Source organism: Cyrtonyx montezumae, unplaced genomic scaffold, assembly GCF_038088225.1.
Source record: "Cyrtonyx montezumae isolate F1298 unplaced genomic scaffold, pur_monq_1.0 scaffold_16, whole genome shotgun sequence".
Lineage (NCBI taxonomy): Eukaryota > Metazoa > Chordata > Aves > Galliformes > Odontophoridae > Cyrtonyx > Cyrtonyx montezumae.
Window position 1 is genome coordinate 5,334,801 of NW_027071892.1, and position 16,486 is coordinate 5,351,286.

The window sequence follows — 16,486 nt, forward strand, 5'->3', positions numbered from 1 at the left end:
ACCACTCAAGCTGGTTGTCCAACTTCATCATGGGGCAGGAGTCCTTCAGAGCCCGGCACTGCACGGCTGCACACTGCGTGCCGAGGGGATGTGCTTCCCCACACACCCTGGGGGTGCTGGGACTCGGCCCCTGACTGTAGCGCTTCCTCTCCACCTGCGGAAGCAGAGTGGCACGAGCAGGGCGCGGTGCTCAGTGCCCAGCCGTGCACATTTCCCTACCCGACACATACATTGCCCGGGCAGGTCGGGCGCAGCTTTACTGCTGCCAGCTGAGAAGCACATGTATGGCAAGCAGGGTGCACCTGGAGGGCGGCACGCATCGCCTCCGCCCATTATGCCCAGCCAGGGTCGCGCGATGGGGGAGCAGCACCGTGCAGCATGCACTGGGCAAGAAAGCGGCCGTGGCCGGCATCCTCGGCGGGCACCGGGTGGGTGTCAAGGAGAGATCGCTTGGGAGACGCCGCCTGCCCCGAGAGACGGCACACGGAAGGCTCGGGCAGCCCCGGAGCCGGGGGCACCGAGCACGGCCGCACCCCACCGGGCTTGGTGCCGGTCCTGCCCCGGCAGGACAGCCCCGGCTCGCCCCCGCCCCACCCGGCACGAGGCCGGCGCGGAGTGTCCGCGGCGCTCACCTCCCTGCGGGGCAGCCGGGCCTCGGTGTGCCGGAACTTGGACGCCTTGAAGCGGTTCATGGTGCGCCGGGACCGCCGCTCCGCGCCGCAGCGCTCCGCTCCGCACCGCCCTTATCCCCGCCCCTCGGCCGGGCAGGGCAGGGCAGGGCGCGGCTCCGCGGGCCGCGAGTTCGGGGCTGGCCAGGCCCACAGCGCACAGCGCGGCGGGCACAACCGTCAGGACATCGGGACGAGAGCGCGCGATCCCCGCGGGCCGTTCCCGTCCACGTCCACGTCCCCGTCCCCGCGCGGGGCGGCGGCAGCCGGGATCCCACGCACCGCCCCCACGGCGCCGCTGCCATCCTCCCACGCGCCGCAGAGCTGCGCCAGGCGGGCGGGGAGGCGGCACGGCCTCGGCCGGGCCCTGGGGCGCTGAAGGGCAAAGCAGTGAGTGCGGGAAGGACCGTGTTTTCTTGGAGTCACAGCGCGCTGAGCTCGAACGGACCCACGGGGACCGCACGGCGCCGCCGCCCCCGCGGCCTCCCTCAGCCGCACCACACGGCCCGCACAGGCCTCGGCTCGCAGGGGCTGCCCCTCGCTCGAAGCCCGCACCTCTGCGAGAACGCGGGCGGAGCGGGAGCCCACAGCTCCGCAGACACCGAGTAGTGACCGCGGAACCGCCGCAGCCGCCCCGGGATAAGGGGAGGAGAAGGAGTGGCGAGGCCCGGCCCCGCTCCCCTCCCCCGTTCCCGCCCAGGAGAACGGCGCCCCGCGCACGCGCAGCACACACCGCCCGTTCCCTGGGGCTACCGCGCACGCGCAGCTCGGTCCGACGCGGCGCATGCGCAGCGCAGCGGGCGGGCCAAGATGGCGGCCGTGAGCGCCTCGCGCTTCCTTGGGGCCGCTGCCGCCGCCGTCAGGAGCCGCGGGCCGAGGGACGGGCGGCTGCCGCTGGTGTGGCTCGTCCGAGGGCTCAGCGCCGCAAACGGCCCCGCCGCACGCCGCCTCCTACTGCTGGGTACCGGGCTCCGCCACGCGGGTGAGCGGGGAGGGGGCTCCGGGCCGCGGGGTGCCGGGGCCGCGGGGTGCCGGCCCCTCACCACTCCCGTCCTCTCCCGCAGGAACGACGCGCGGCTCCGCCGCCTCCTTCCACAGCAGCGCCGCCCGCGCCAAGGAGGACTACTACCAGGTGCTGGGGGTGCCGCGCTCCGCCAGCCAGAAGGAGATCAAGAAGGCGTACTACCAGGCACGGCGCGGCCGCGGTTCCCTGCTGGGCGGTACCGAGCGTGTGCAGCGCTGCGGTTGGGCGGCATCCCGTCCGGCCCGAGCGATTCCGTGATGCTGAATGCTGGGCTTTGCCCGCCCTGCTATTCCTGGCGCGTGGGGTGTGCTGGAGTGAGTGAGTTCCGTCTCTGATATTTTTTTTCTTGTTCAGCTGGCAAAGAAATACCATCCCGACACGAATAAGGATGACCCGAGAGCGAAGGAGAAGTTCGCTGAGCTGGCGGAGGCCTACGAGGTAACGTGCATCACTTTGCCATCATGAAAAGGAATAAAAGTTGGAACAGTGCTTGGATTAAATGGGGGAACTATTTCCTTTTCTTATTTGTGTTTGCATGTGCAGTTTCAGTGTGTTCTGGTTTGGGCTGGAGCAGCTCTGCCCCAGTGGTGTCTCCAGTGAATTTCTTTCAAGAAATATATTACATATTTGACCATTCATATAAATTATTCTTGCTTATCATGCACTGGTCAGAGCTTGCCATTATACTGATGGCAATGATAGCGTGGAAGAAGGGGCTTTTCATTAACACATCACGAGAGCGGGATGCCCTTCCTGATGACACCAAGGTTTGAGCAGCGTAGAGCTGGTAACACAGACAGCTTGGAGCTCCCTGGGTTGCCTGGGATCTGAGGGGTACCCTGATGGCACTGTGCTTTTGCCTAAAGGTACTGAGCGATGAAGTGAAGCGGAAGCAGTACGACGCTTACGGGACAGCCAGTTTTGACCCTGGTGCAACAGGTGCTGGTGCTGGGCATCGTTACTGGAGCAGCGGTCCATCCATTGACCCAGAGGAACTGTTCAGGAAAATCTTTGGGGAGTTTTCAAGATCTTCTTTTGGCGATTTTCGGAATGTGTTTGACCAGCCGCAGGAGGTATGACACGGGTGTGTTTCCTGAGTGTGCAGAATGAAAGCCACAAAAGCTGGAGTGTGACACAGAGCGTGCTTAAGCACTTAAACAGTTCACTTCTGAGAATGTCAGTGTGTGAGTGTTCCTGGTTCACGTGGCAGTGTTTGTTGTAAGCTGTGGGATGCATTCTCCACACCTCTAAACTCAGTAATTTTTTGTGGACTTCATCTGGTGTTCGCTCACAGTGCTGCCAAACAGTTTCTGTCATTGGAAGGCATCGTTCCTGCTCTGAACTGTTTAGCACATCTGCTTTGTAATGCAATGCTGAAAACCACAAAGTGCCTTTTAACTATAAAACAAGCCTTCCAGCATTGCATTTGACTGCTTAATTGGCTGAATTCTTCAACTTAATTGGCTTAATGCTGTAGTGGAGCTCATTATAAAACCTATTTCTTGTTCTTTGTACTGCAGCTGAATGCTACTTAAGCACTGACAGCCTTGATTCAGGTAGTGCCTTCAGCAATGCTTGGTGTTCAGTCCTTCTATGTTGACTAAAAATGACATTTCTACAATGAACAGGATTTCCTGTTTCATGCAGTCATCTTTGCTGATGTCTTTCTTTGCTAAGTAAGGTGCTTACTGAGGAAGAGGAGATACTTCCATTGGGATTGAAGGCCTCCACCTGTCCCCCATTGCCCTTTAAATAAAAAGTTTGGACAGATTAGAGGCCTTTCCTGAGAACACTACTTTTACTTTCCTCTTCTATATTTTTAAATGTAATTTATTCTGCAAAGTTGGTATAATCATCATTTCAACGTTTGCCATCCTTTTGTACCCCTTCTTGTTTACATGAAACAGACTTTTTCTTCTCAGAGTGAGGCAGAACCACTTCTGAACATGGTGTGCACCCTCCTGTTTCTTCTCCCCTACATTACCTGGATATCATTTTAGCATTGTTTGATATTTGGCCAAAACCAGTTCTGGTTTGCTTAAGACCCCGTGGCAGTGGGATCTTCGTTGTGGACTGATGTCAGTGTTTCCTGTGCAGTACATCATGGAGCTGACGTTCACACAAGCTGCAAAAGGTGTTAACAAGGAGATCGTGGTGAGCATCAACGACGCCTGTGAGCGGTGCAACGGGAAAGGAAATGAACCCGGTACCAGAGTGCAGCGCTGCCACTACTGCCATGGCACTGGCATGGTGAGTCCTGCTGTGCTTTCCTTTCTCGGTGCAAGTCACTCCCTTCCACCATTTCTCAATAACATCATCAGCTTTTTCCACTGTTCCCTCTTGTGTTTCAGCCTGAGGGGGGGCTTTCATGGTTTGCTGCATAGCTTAGTCTCCACAAATTTTTCCTGGACTGTGGCAATAATTCATGAAAGTGGATTGTCCTTGGGCTCCTTGGAATACAGATGTTTGTACTGCCTTGTGAAACAGCACTGCATGGAGCTTCGTTCTTGCTTCTGCCTCAAATCCTAGAGGGGAAGCATTGTGCGCTTCACCTGGCCATGATGTGCTTGGTCATAGCTGTGATGGTTTCCAGTGGAAACACCAGAATATGATGTGACATGGATGTTCTATGTGACAACTGAATCTGATCCAGATTCTCACGAGCAGCATCTTCGGATTTCTGAGCCATCCCTGTATATTGCTATCCTTGAACTTCCCTTTCAGGTTTGTGCAGTCAGGAGAGCCCAGCTATTCTTGGCTGATCACCATCAGTGGTATGGAAGTGAGGAGTCCCATCTTGGTACCAAACATTTCTAAGATCACTGTTTTCTTCCCCAGGAAACAATAAACGCAGGCCCTTTTGTAATGCAATCTACGTGCCGGAGATGTGGAGGTCGTGCTTCCATCATAACAACGCCGTGTGTGGTGTGTCGAGGGACGGGGCAAACCAAGCAGAAGAAGACAGTGATAGTTCCTGTGCCAGCTGGTGAGTGTTGGATTTGTGCACTGCTGCCTGTGAGAGTCATGATAGCTATTTCCACTGGACTGACAACAGGGCACTCACCTGTAAAGTGTGGCGACTCTCTGCCAGCTCTAGGTGTTCAAGCAACATAAAGAAGTTCTGCTTTTGAGAAGTTAGCTTAAGAGCAAAACAGACTTGTAGCTTGGTAACTGAAAGCATGTGTGGCAAGAAACTTTCTGCCCATGCATTTATGTGGTAGATAAAAACATTTGCCCTTTCTGAGATGAAGTTCTGGTTTCTTGCATGGATCCTTCTAGACAAGTTTTGAAAGTTTCAGTCTTCAAAAGGTTTTGTCAGCCTGTGTTTCTCATTGTCCATGATGAGATTGGTGGGGATGATGGGAATCCTGAAAGCTGTAGCGTAGCTCAGAAAAGTTTGCTGTTTGCTTTTGTCAGCAGAGGGAAAACAATGAGTAGTGGGACAGAAGTCTTGATTCTTTGAGACTGCCCTGAGTGGCAGCATATAGTTTTCCAGTAGCTTGTAGAGGCTGCCCAGTATGCCTCAGTCTGATGTGTTTCCTAGAAGAATTCTTTAGGGTTTGAAGTTATGAAGCTGTGTGGGGGAGTGCTCCTCTGCTTGGCAGGCAGCAATCACCTCTGAGGCACAGCTGTGCGCTGCTGCACCTCCCAGAGCAGAGCTTGCTGTGCTTTCCACTGGGAGTCCTCATGCCTCTGCTCCTCGGGTGCTGCTGAGGTGGGATGGCAAGGGATCCGAGCAGAAGAGCTGTAGGAATTCCAGTAGCATGTGGATTGCAATACAACTTTTTTTCCCCCTCTTCCTCACTGCAGGAGTTGAGGATGGGCAGACAGTTCGGATGCCTGTAGGCAAGAAGGAAATTTTCATTACCTTCCGGGTGCGTATCCTCACAGTGCAAGCCCTTCCCTTGACTAAAGCTATTGCTTAATCCCTTCAAACCGTGTGGGAAGCCTGAATGGGGGATGGCAGGAGAAAGAGCAAGTGATCCTTTCAAACAGCTGAGGTAACATGATCCACATGAGCTGGCAGAAGGTCTGCATTGTAATGTTCAGCCTGCTCCTGAAGAATTGTGCTGCTGCTTCCAGGACAAAGCCCTTACGGTTGTGTGCATCAAGATACAGAGTAGGTTCTCAACTCCTTGAGAATTTGATGTGGAGATCTGAAGGAGCTTTCTGCTTGCAGTGCTGAGCAGGGCTGCAGAAATGCACACAAGGCTGGCAGGTCAAGTGTCCCTTTGCAGATTTGCATTAAGTGCTGCTTTGCACATTCCTCATAGCTGGGGCCCTCTTCTCCTGCAGGTATCCTGTTATATGCATCTCTGTCAGTGAGAACTTTTTTTCCATTACCTCTGTAGTGCAGGAGGATTTAATTCTCTTCCAGCTTGTGAAGCTGCTACAAAAGTTCTTGCCTTCCTCCTCTGGCTTTCCCTTTTTCAGGGCTCTGGACAAGACAGTGTCATCTCTGTCCCTGCAGAATCATACTGGCTGTAATGAACTAACAGGATTAGTGGAAGGAGTTGCTGAGATAGACAGACATACTCCTAAATATCTGGCTAATTACAGTTATGTAGTGATCTGTGTTTTTCTAAAAGAGTGAATATTAAGCTAAACTTCTTAGCCATTACTGTGGATGGTAAAGAATATGACTGCAGCTTTCTGGTATGTTTTCTGCCAAGATCTTTCAAAGCAGTTTGCCTTTTTAACTTTGTATTGTTCTGCTCTCTGTTTTGTGGGACTGCCTGCCTTTTAGGTTCAAAAAAGTTCAGTGTTCAGAAGAAATGGAGCAGATATCCATTCAGACCTCCTTATTTCAGTAGCACAGGCTGTTCTGGGAGGGACAGCCAGATGTCAAGGCTTGTATGAGACCATCAACATCACAGTAAGTACCATTCCATGGGAGAACTTCAGCATAAATCAGTGTGGGACATCAGAGCCTTCTCCTTTTCTGTAAATAGGATGCAAATCTCCTGAGTCCACCGGGATCAGGTTTCAGTCTCCTTAAGGATGTCAGGTGGTCTGTGACCTTCCTTGGTCACATCTTCCTTACAGCTCACAGTGCAGGGACACGGGAAGGAGGGGCTGGGTGCATTGCTGGACAAAACCCATCCAGTATCTACTAAACCATGCTAGGTTCTTTTCCTCTGTCCTTAAAATCTTTTCCACCAGTACTGACTTCACCACTGAATGTGTCCAGCTGCACAGACATACCAGATCTGCCATCTTACTTTGAGTTGTGCTAGAGAAGTAGTTAATTATTATAAACATGTAATAACTATGTACATGCATACAATGGAATAATGAATGCAACACCTGTGTGTTCACAGATACCCCCTGGTATTCAGCCAGACCAGAGAATTCGAATGAGTGGGAAAGGCATTCCCAAAGTTAATAGTTATGGCTATGGAGACCACTACATTCACATAAAGATAAGAGTTCCTCAGTAAGTAAAACAGGTTTCTGTGAAAGCTTGAGCTTTTTGCAAAGGAATTTTGCTCAGGAAGATGTTATGAGGATTTCTTACTGCTTTATCAAGATCTCTTTTGAATCCTTGGACAGTTACAGTCACTTCCCTGCTTTTTATTCATTTTTATATTTTCATATTTTTATTTATCATAATCTGTAAGTGCATTTTTGGAAGCAGCCATTCCCACTGCCTTTGTCTTTGACCTGCAGGAGGCTGACGGATCGCCAGAGAGCCTTAATGATGAGTTATGCTGAGGATGAGACAGACGTGGAGGGCACAGTGAACGGAGTCACAAACACAGCATCAGGTGAGCTGGGTGAACGAGCATCCCTTCCCCACAGAGCTGCTGTGGGAGTGCTCAGAGCTTCCTGAGGGCTCGAGCACAGCAAGGTGAGCTGAGGTGGTGCTGTCAGCACAACCTGGCAAGTGTGTTATTTTAGAAATCATTTTAGAGTGATGCTAATAGGCTGCAGCACAAAGCAAGGAAGTAGCTTCTTCCCAGGAAGAGCCCTGCTATTCACTGGGCAAAGTTTTGGGGAACTAAGAGGAGGTGCTGGGATAATCCAGGATCCCAAGTTCAAGTGATCTCACTGCTGTGATGAATTCCTTCTGCTGCCTGCTCATATCCCTGTATCAGAAGTAACTTTATTGCAGAAATGGAGAAGGGGAACGTGCTTCAGGCCAACCCTCTACATAAGAGAATCTGTTCTTCTCAGTGCTTGCTTCTGACTGCAGTGGGGATGTTTTTCTTTGAAAGCTGAAGGAACGCTGCTGTCAAGGTTGTTCTGAGCCACACTCTGGGCACATGGGGAAACCTTGGATAGAAACATTCCTTGGTGCTGAGCATTGGCTGTAGTCAGTAGACAGCAACAAGCGTGGCAAAGAGAATGAAGTCAGCTGAGAGTTTTGTAAAGCTCCAGACTAAAAAACTGCTTTTTCAGCTCCAGACTAAAGATCAGACTTCTTCCAGACTCAGATCTGGCAGTTGTGTCTCAAGGTTCAGAGGAGACACACCTGGCATCAGTAGCAGCTGTTCTGCTCATGAAGAAGCAGCCACTTCTGACAGGTTCTTGGCAGTATCAGGCAAAGTACATGCAGGTAGGCCAACAGTCATACATAGAAAAGTTGAACTCACCCAGCTGGTGAAGGGGCTCCCTGGCAACACAGCACTCCTCACAAAGCAGCTGAGGCCCAAAGATGCTCTCCCTTCAGTGGCTGAGCCTTATATGAAGCCAGGGGGGCTCTGTGCTGGGTCCACCCCTTCTGATCACATGGGGAACTCAGGTGCAAACAATTCCTGTGCTTCCTGGGCCAGCTACACCCCTTTACCAGCTGCTCAATCACTGGTTCAAGCCACAGCCTAACAGTTCTCTTACAGCAGCTAAAGATATATGTCCAACAGTGAGGCAAGACAAACGTTTTCTCTTTTCTACTAGCAAACCAGTGTTCTCTTTGCTCAGATTGGAACAGTGAGTGTCTTAATACCTGATAGATCATGGTTTGTTCTTGTTTGGAACAAGGAGTCTGTCAAAGCTGCCAGATGATCTTGGAAGCTCAGGTCCTCTCTGCATCACATGCCAAAACCTGAGGACATAGGCTGAAGTTCAGGATGTTGGAAAGTGAAATGAACTGTCCTTAGTGAGCTTTCCTAGTGCTTTGATAACACAAAACTTAACGGGATTGTTTTTTCCACTGCAAGTAAACATTAAGGATGAATCTTGAGGGGAAGGGTAGAGATCTCTTAAACACAATTAAGCAACAAGTTGGATTAAAACCAGTGCCAGTAGTTGGCAGTTTAGAGACAGGCTGCTGCTGCTGGATGCTCGTCCTTGTTTAGGGAGGCAGAAAGTACCCTGAGCTGGAGGAGGCATGTTGTGCCACAGGCCTAAGGGTTTCACAGCATTGCATCAGTCTGTGCTGGAGAACCAGCAGGGGGAGGATGGGGAGGGCTGGCCTCTGTGTCCTCTGGGTGCAAAGAAAGCTTGAGAGGTTTTGTTATTGATAAACTGTAGATAAAGCTGAGTGGCAGATAATGGTTTTTTTGTTCTTGTTTCTTTTTTTTCTTTCTGTAGTCACTTCTCAGGCCTTTTTTTTTTTTTTTTTTTAAATTAGGAAGGCTTTGCTGGCTGCTGCCTGTAAGATTCCTGATCTAGGCACTTGTTCTGAAATGCCTGTAGCCTTTTTCATTTTAGCCTGAGTTCAGTTTCTCCTCGATGCATGAGAATGACTTGCAACAGGTTCCCACTGTGTAGAGATGACACAGACAACGAAGCACAGGAAGACAGATGGTTTCAGGGACCAGCAGTGCAGGGCTCTCTTCCTTAAGGTGACATCCATCTGTAGTGAAGTCACCAACTTGCTTTCAGTGGCAGACTCACTTTCACGTGCTTGTGTTCAAAGCCTGTCAGGCCCTCGATTTGACTGTGCAGCACAGGAGTTCCCTTGCTGGTTGGAGGGCTGGGGAGAGGGAAAGGACTGCTGTCATTCTTCCCTCAGAGTTTTGGGCTCCAGGCTGTGCAGCACTTTTCACTGCAAGTGCCCCCAGTCCTGCAGCTTGCTGCCAGGCACAGTGCTGGTGGCCACTCATGGTCAGAGATCTGAGTGTGAGGATGGTGGGAAAACCAGCTGGCTTGACCATTCCTAGTCTAGAATAAATCTCCCTTTGTCAGGGGTGTTGGCTGCTGGTGGGAGGTGTAGCAGCCTGAGGAATGTATCTGACTGCAGCCCTTTGCTGTTTGTGTCCAGGTGGCAGGGCCACAGCTAGTGCTGACAGGCCTGAGGCTGAGGAGAACAAGGAGGGATTCCTTTCCAAACTTAAGAAAATGTTTAGTTCCTGATACCCCATCTGAGGTAGGAAGCCTCTTGTGTTTTACTGTCGTCTTTCCCCACACTAAGCACAATTTGCAGTTCTTGGGAGGTAGAAGAAGCAAAAGTACAGCACTGCTTCTTACTTAGCCTCAGGCCTTCCAGCCACTCATGTGAGAAGCCCTAGCTGTTCTGTGTGACCTGGAGGGAAAGGCCAGAAACCAAACTGCATCACTGCTGCACCAGAAAGGGAAAGCTTCCTGCTGGATCCATGTGCAGGGAGGTTGTTGGCCTCTCCTGCAGCCCTGCTTCCTGGAAGCACTCACCCACTCAGTGCCAGTGCCTGATTCAAAGCACTGAGTGTTCCTGGGAGCTGGTGAACCAGGGCTGGGCACTGCTGCTGCCACTGCCACGCAGGGACTTGCTGGGAGGAGCAGGCAGGCCTGCAGTGCCTCCAGTGCTGCTCCTCAGGCTGGACTCACCCTGCAGTGGGCTGACAGCACCAGAACCTGCCAGGATCAGCAGTCCTAGAAAGCAAAGCCAAGCCAAGCCCATGTCACACAAATGAGCAGTGTTGTAACTTGGGGCCCGGCTGCCATTTAGTTGGTGTTGGGGTGCTGTGAGGGAGCTCTGCAGGCTTGAAAACATCTCTTCAGAGCAGTGCTCTGGACTCGAGGACCTCAGCTCAGCTTCCTCTCACTGCCAGCACCGAGCTCATCTTTCTCCTGTACATAACAAAGCGTGGCTGAGTTCAGGTGTGAGGTGCTCTCACTCCTGTGCTTGTAAAACAGTCTGGAGGGGCTGTGCACTTCAGGCTGATGCATTCAGGAAAACCTTAACATTTTGCTTGCTTCACTTCCAGGGAAACGTTCTGCTGGAAACTGAGAGCTGGCAGCAGCACATCATCTGAGCAGCAGGGGATGAATCCTGGCAGCGGGCACTGGGGAACGAAGGAAGTAGTCAGTCACACACTGAGAATCCCAGCTGGAGAGGCCACAAACCACTGAGGCACCAACAAGCATCACGATGCAGAACCAACACAGTGTCCTAGGAAATGGTAACGAAGGAGAGCGCCGGCTTTGCGGTAATGGGGATAACTCTTGAGGCTGCTCCACTGTCCCTGCTGCCACTGGAAGTTATTTGTTAATAATAGTAAAAAATATTGTTTATAATTCAAAGCAGTGGAAATGTGAAATAAAAACTGTCTATCTGGCGCTGTGTGCAGCCTGAGGTCGCTGCTCTCACTCAGGCACCCTTACAAACACAGATGTGCTGTGTGGGCACCATGTACTTCCCCTGGGAGGTTTGGTGCGTCAGTGGCTCCTAACTCTGACACAGTGTCCCTTCTGCTGGGCCTGTGTGAGCCCAGGCTTCCCCAGCAGCTCTGGGCTTCTTAGTCCTGCTGCTCTCCTGCAGTGATGGAGTCTGAACTGAATCACAACACAGACGTGGTTGATTCTGAAGGGGTGAAATTTAATCACCGACCTCTGCCAGTTTGTCCAAACTATTTTATTACGTTAGCACAGCACCCATAGCATAAGTGATTGGCCAGAAAGGCACTGTTCCTGCGTGTGAGAGTACAGGTGAAGCAGATCACTCCTTCCAGGTGGAGTTGAGCTCTTGCAGTGTTTCTGTGGTTAACAGCCCGCTGTTTGCTGTGCAGGTACCATCAGCCCACACTAATCCATCAGTTAAACAAGAACATTGTAGTCTTGCCCTTAATTTGCTGAAATAAAGCACGCGTTGCCTCCTGATTAAACTGTAAGGTGATTCTGTATTCATGTAAATAAGATGGACTTGATAAAGATATTTAACACGTGCTGTGCCTTGCTGCCTTGATTACTCTTCACACCTCCTCCCTCTGCTGCTTTGGCTGTTACTATGGCTGAGAGGGCAAGGCTGGAAAACAAGTGTCTGTCTCATGGCTGCAGCTGACTCAACAGCCGTGCCCCAGAGCTCTTACCCAAATGGTACCTTTGGGGATGGTGAGGAAAGCTTTTTAAGTGAGCCTTAAACACTAAGGTTGAACAATCTGGCAGAAGCTTTACTCAGCTAATGAGGGAAGTGTTTGAAATTGGTCCTGGGAGCCCAGAAGCCAGGCTGCAGCTGCTGAGAGCTGCCTGGCTTTGAGGGTGAGGCACTGAGCACAGCAGCTGGGTTACACAGCACAGCCCCCTCAGTGCTGACACTGAGGACGCCTCTTTGCCAGGGTGATGGTGCTGTGATGGCTGCTGGTTTACCTGTGATGCCCAGACATGGTCCAAGCAGAAAGCAGAGCTGGTTTTGGATACCTGGAATGTCAGAGAAGGCACTGCCTAAAGCTGCTGACAGCTGAGGGCACCATGTTGTGCTGAGAGCTGCCTAGGAAAAGCGATCCTGGGAAATAAAGCCACCATCCCATAGACATGAAAACACCCCAAATCACTGAACACCTCCCTGAAGATAGCGTGCAAAGCAGCACTTCCCCCACCTGCCTGGAAGCAGCCCCCACCTCTCCCACCAGCACACTGCTCCTGGAGGGCAGCCCCTGGGCTCTGCACAGCTCAGGGCCAGTTCCCACTACGGCTGCAGGAGCTCGGGTGGAAGGCTGGAGAGCTGCAGCTCAGAAAGCAGCCTTGTTGTCTGCCAGCCACTGCTGGAAGGTGCGGGCCTTGGGGTTGAGCTTCATGGTCAGCTCCACATTGCGGTCTGGCTTCAGGGCATAGAAACGGAACATGTTGGCCAGTTCCTTTGCCCCAGGGAAGCCAAGTTTCTCGTACTCTTCTGGAGTGATCTGCAAAGAGAATTGAGGAAAAACAGTCTCCACGGGGCAGAGTCCGCTGGGGCGTTTCCCCTACACCCCACAGGGAAGCGGAAGAGGACTGCACTAATTTACACCGGGGAGGAGGGACCTGTTGCTTTACACAGATTTGCTGAGCAAACAGAGCCCTGTGGTGTGAGAGCACAAGAGGGGACATGTGTGGGAGAAATCACGCAGCACAGATGCTCAGCCACTTGTTCCACGTGTCCCAAACCAGCCTCCTAAACCCACAGCCACTGGGCACTGCCAGCGAGCCCACCCTGCTCAGTGCCAGCACACAGACCCCACAGCTGGGGGTCAGTGCAGCCACCAGGAGCTCCTCCTGCCCCAAGGCACAGCCATGGCTGAGCCCTGTAGAAACACTGCTTGGGGTGTCTGGGAGAGCCCAAGCACTGCAGGCTGCCAGCTGGTCCCACATGAATGCCATCCCCACCTGAATCACTGTTTCTGCACTGTGCTGAAGCCTTTAGGCAGCATGGGAAGAAAAGGGCTGCTCGTCTGTCCCTGGGAGAAGAGAATCTATGAAGAGTATCAGGGGCATTCTGTCCTCAAAGCACAAAGCTGCCACATAACCTCTCTGTCTTAACAGCTGCCCAAGCACAGCAGCACAGCCAAAGCATGTGGGAGAAATAAAACTCAAGGGGCACTGAGAGTCACCGTAACAGTGCAAAACAGAAAGGCTCCAGGGTAAGAGGTGTTGAAGGGAGGGTCAAGCAGCAAAGACCTATTCCCTAGGCACCCAGCCCCAATAACAAGCACTCTACCATGGCAGAACTTGGAGACCTTGCACTTTTGTTATCCCATAGGCAAGCAAGACCTGCCCACACAAACCACAAATGCATCATCACAGTGACAAGGCAATTTCAGCCTTAGCATGCACTCCCTCAGCAGCACACAGGCAGCAGGACATCTGCACTGAGCACTGGGCTGTAACAAACCCATACACAGAGCTGTCAGGGCCCTCCACCCCAGCACCACCAGGTGAGGAGTTGCAGCTGTGCCAGGGCAGAGACAGCAATTTGGGGCTGCTGTCCGTGCTCAGCCCCTTAACCAGAGCCCATACTATTCCATACCAACAGGAGAGGCTGAATATGCTCCTACACCGCCACCACGTCCACCAGCAGCAGCACAGCTGCACACTGCTGCTGGAAAGGTGGAGGGGATCATCTCCCCACTGCCCCAGCCCCTCCTTCAAGGCAGGCTGCAGGGCTCTCATCCAGCTTCCCTCCATCTCAACGGCATCAAACACACCAAGGGACACTTCCTACCTTGGAGTCTTCCACGGTCTTGCCCGTCTGCTGGGAGACGGCAGCAGCATACTCTGCCACAGTGAGCTTGCCAGTGCTGAGCCCGATCACCTGGCCTATGTATTGCTCAGGGGACTTCAGCAGGCTGAGCACAATGGGCCCCAAATCCTCCACCGCCATCCCATCCATGGGGGTGTCCCCCATGGGCAGCCCTGTAGGGGAGAGATGGATCCCAGTCAGAGCACTGCCTGCCCTTTGCCAGGGAGCCCAGCTGCCAGGACACACAGAAGTTTTTGGCACTTGGCCTCTGAACACAAGGTGAGGAAAAGCCAATGCACTGGCATTCTGAACTATGAAAGCACGCGCTGGGCTGAGCAAGGAGACCACGGCTCCTACAGCCAGAGCAGTACTGTGACTTGTCTGGAAGCACAGAGCTGCAGAGAAGCCCTCAGCACCTCACACAGCACTGGGGTCTCACTATCTACTTGCAGGCCTCCAGACAGACCCAAAGGATCACAGGGCAGCCACAGCTTGCTGTTGTCAAACCAGAGCACACTCCTTTCCCCTCTCCATCATCCTGCAGCGGTGCTGTGACTACCCTAGCAAAACACCAGCCACAAAGACACAGTGGCACAGGCTAAAGCATGGGTCTGTAGCTCAGATTTTTAGCTCCCTTGCAGGGCACGACCAGTATCTTGGGTAAATCCCCAGCCAGAGGCAACAGAAGCTCTCAGGGTTGGTGTCACGCTGCTCGCTGTGGAGATGCCAACAAAAGCAACAGTTTTTCCAGCCCAGGGAGCACGGTGCACAGTGGGAGCACTAGAGACCGTGAGCTGCAGAGCTGGAGGTCCCATCTTACCCAGTAAAAACTTGTTCCCCTGTGGGGCCTTCTGGGGCTTGAAGCTGGAGAGGAAATTCTCAAAGTAGAACGGCACTCGGATGGTCGTGGTGGGCACACCGACCGTGCGGAAGTACTCCTCCACCACTCCTTTGCCATCGAAGTGGAGCACCTCCAGGCGGCCCTGTGTCAGCTGCTGCACGTTCTCCAGGCCGCTGTACACCACGTGCAGCAAACCCAGGCGCCTCGACAGCTCAGCGAGCCGCCTCCCCTGCACAAAGAGACAGCAGCCGTGAGGAAGGGCACGGCTCCCTTGGTGCCCACGCGAGCTCTCGTCCACACACACCTCTCGTCCTAGGCAGGAGGGCTGTGCCCAGCACTCCTCAGTACCCTGAGCTGGCAGCTGGACCCAGGCCTGGGCACGCTCAGCATCCTGACCCGGCTGGATGGAGCAGAGTCCTCTGCTGACATCACTCTGCATCAGGAGGTCCGGGAACCTCCGTGCTCCTCCACCAAGCACGCAAACACCAACCGTAAGGTCCCCACCCTAGCAAATCTCATCTTCCACAAGCATAAGCCTGCCCTGGGGTGAATTCCTCCCATTGGGAAAGGCTCTGAGATCTCTGATTCCGCAGCACATTTCGGCCTCAGCACCGCGAGTGCAGCGGAGCTCAGACAGCTGCAGCTCAGCCCAGGACAGCCGCTCCCAAACCTCGTGGCATCCACGTGCTCCCCGAGGGCAGCACAGCCAAGGAAACCTCGGAGCTATAATGAAGCACAGCCCGCACAGAGCGGGGTCCTCACACCTCCCCAGCCCTCCGCCGCCCGAACCCGGACCAGAACGCAGCCCGCGCCGGTACCTGCGCTATCTCCTTCTCCTTGCTGCAGTGCTCCCAGAAGTTGGTCACAATGAAGGCTCCGTAGGCGCCCGCCAGGGCCTCCTCCAGCGACCGCTCGTCGTCCTGGTCCGCCCGCACCAGCTCGGCACCGCTCCGCCGCAGCTCCGCCGCCTCCGCCCTGCCCGGGCTGCGGGTCACGGCGCGCACCGCGAACGCGCCGTCCTCCAACAGCGCCCGCGCCACGGAGCCGCCCTGAGCCCCTGCGGGGGAACGGCCACGCGTGACACACCGCACCGCACCGCGCCCCGGAGCCCCGGAGCCCCGGCCCTGCACTCACCGGTGGCCCCGAACACCACGATCAGCTTCTTGGAGGCCATGGAGAGCTGCGGGGGGAGAAGCGGAGCCGGGACGGGACGGGACGGGACACGACACGCAGCTCCAACACCGCTCGGTTCTGCGACCGGCTCCGCCCCGATGCCTTCCTTCGGCTCCGCCCGGATGCATTCAGCTCGGCTCGGCTCGGCTCGGCTCAGCTGAGCCCCGTTCAGCTCCGCTCGGCCCCTCCTGGCAGTACGTGCAGCTCCGAAGGGCTCTCTGAGCGCTTTCTTTGGCCAGCTGCGTGTTTTTGGCTAGGGCCGCACTACGTTTCCTTGGAGTTTAAGCATCTCTTGGCAGAAGTGATTTCGCCCTTTATTTATTTTGGTGAGTCCTGAAGTCTGGCAAAGCATAGGAAGTTAAGAGAAGAGCGACGGGAAGAGCTGGTTGTTGCATGGCTGCATGCACGCAGGGCTCGCCTGGCTCGTG

At 53.8% G+C, this 16,486-nt stretch overlaps 3 protein-coding genes across 5 annotated transcripts in view; 1 reads left to right on the forward strand and 2 right to left on the reverse strand.

Moving 5' to 3' along the window:
• The window catches only part of LOC136046094 (mitochondrial import inner membrane translocase subunit TIM16-like), a 36,187-nt gene extending 35,423 nt beyond the window's left edge, over positions 1-764 (reverse strand). The window contains exon 1 of one of the 3 annotated variants that reach the window (XM_065732436.1): positions 633-756. In XM_065732436.1, coding sequence (XP_065588508.1) covers positions 633-692 — 60 coding nt within the window. In that variant the 5' untranslated portion in view covers positions 693-756. Of the gene's footprint in view, positions 1-632 lie in introns of all 3 variants that reach the window. The other 2 variants (XM_065732433.1, XM_065732434.1) reach the window with 2 other exon arrangements.
• Positions 765-1,457: 693 nt separating this feature from the next.
• On the forward strand, positions 1,458-11,257 carry DNAJA3 (DnaJ heat shock protein family (Hsp40) member A3). Its single transcript, XM_065732437.1, has 12 exons — positions 1,458-1,650; positions 1,733-1,857; positions 2,047-2,130; positions 2,559-2,765; positions 3,790-3,942; positions 4,531-4,678; positions 5,503-5,567; positions 6,440-6,568; positions 7,014-7,129; positions 7,363-7,460; positions 9,899-10,003; positions 10,821-11,257. Exons 1-11 carry the CDS (start codon positions 1,479-1,481, stop codon positions 9,988-9,990), a joined length of 1,389 nt encoding a protein of 462 aa, XP_065588509.1. The 5' UTR covers positions 1,458-1,478; the 3' UTR covers positions 9,991-10,003; positions 10,821-11,257.
• A 1,210-nt stretch (positions 11,258-12,467) lies between these two features.
• Positions 12,468-16,059, reverse strand: NMRAL1 (NmrA like redox sensor 1). The gene is made up of 5 exons (XM_065732494.1): positions 16,020-16,059; positions 15,704-15,942; positions 14,865-15,114; positions 14,027-14,217; positions 12,468-12,731 (listed from the first exon to the last, which is right to left on the reverse strand). Exons 1-5 carry the CDS (start codon positions 16,057-16,059, stop codon positions 12,561-12,563), a joined length of 891 nt encoding a protein of 296 aa, XP_065588566.1. The 3' UTR covers positions 12,468-12,560.
• Between the last annotated feature and the right edge of the window lie 427 nt (positions 16,060-16,486).

Bases quoted from the DNA above. Each gene is read 5' to 3' on its own strand.
- DNAJA3 (XM_065732437.1), top strand. From the start codon at position 1,479: ATGGCGGCCGTGAGCGCCTCGCGCTTCCTTGGGGCCGCTGCCGCCGCC. The intron at 3,943-4,530 runs GTGAGTCCTGCT...TTTCTTCCCCAG, and splicing joins ACTGCCATGGCACTGGCATG to GAAACAATAAACGCAGGCCC. The intron at 7,461-9,898 runs GTGAGCTGGGTG...GTTTGTGTCCAG, and splicing joins AGTCACAAACACAGCATCAG to GTGGCAGGGCCACAGCTAGT.
- NMRAL1 (XM_065732494.1), bottom strand. From the start codon at position 16,059: ATGGCCTCCAAGAAGCTGATCGTGGTGTTCGGGGCCACCG. The intron at 15,943-16,019 runs GTGAGTGCAGGG...GTTCCCCCGCAG, and splicing joins CGTGGTGTTCGGGGCCACCG to GGGCTCAGGGCGGCTCCGTG. The intron at 12,732-14,026 runs GTAGGAAGTGTC...TTCTCTTTGCAG, and splicing joins AGACCGTGGAAGACTCCAAG to ATCACTCCAGAAGAGTACGA.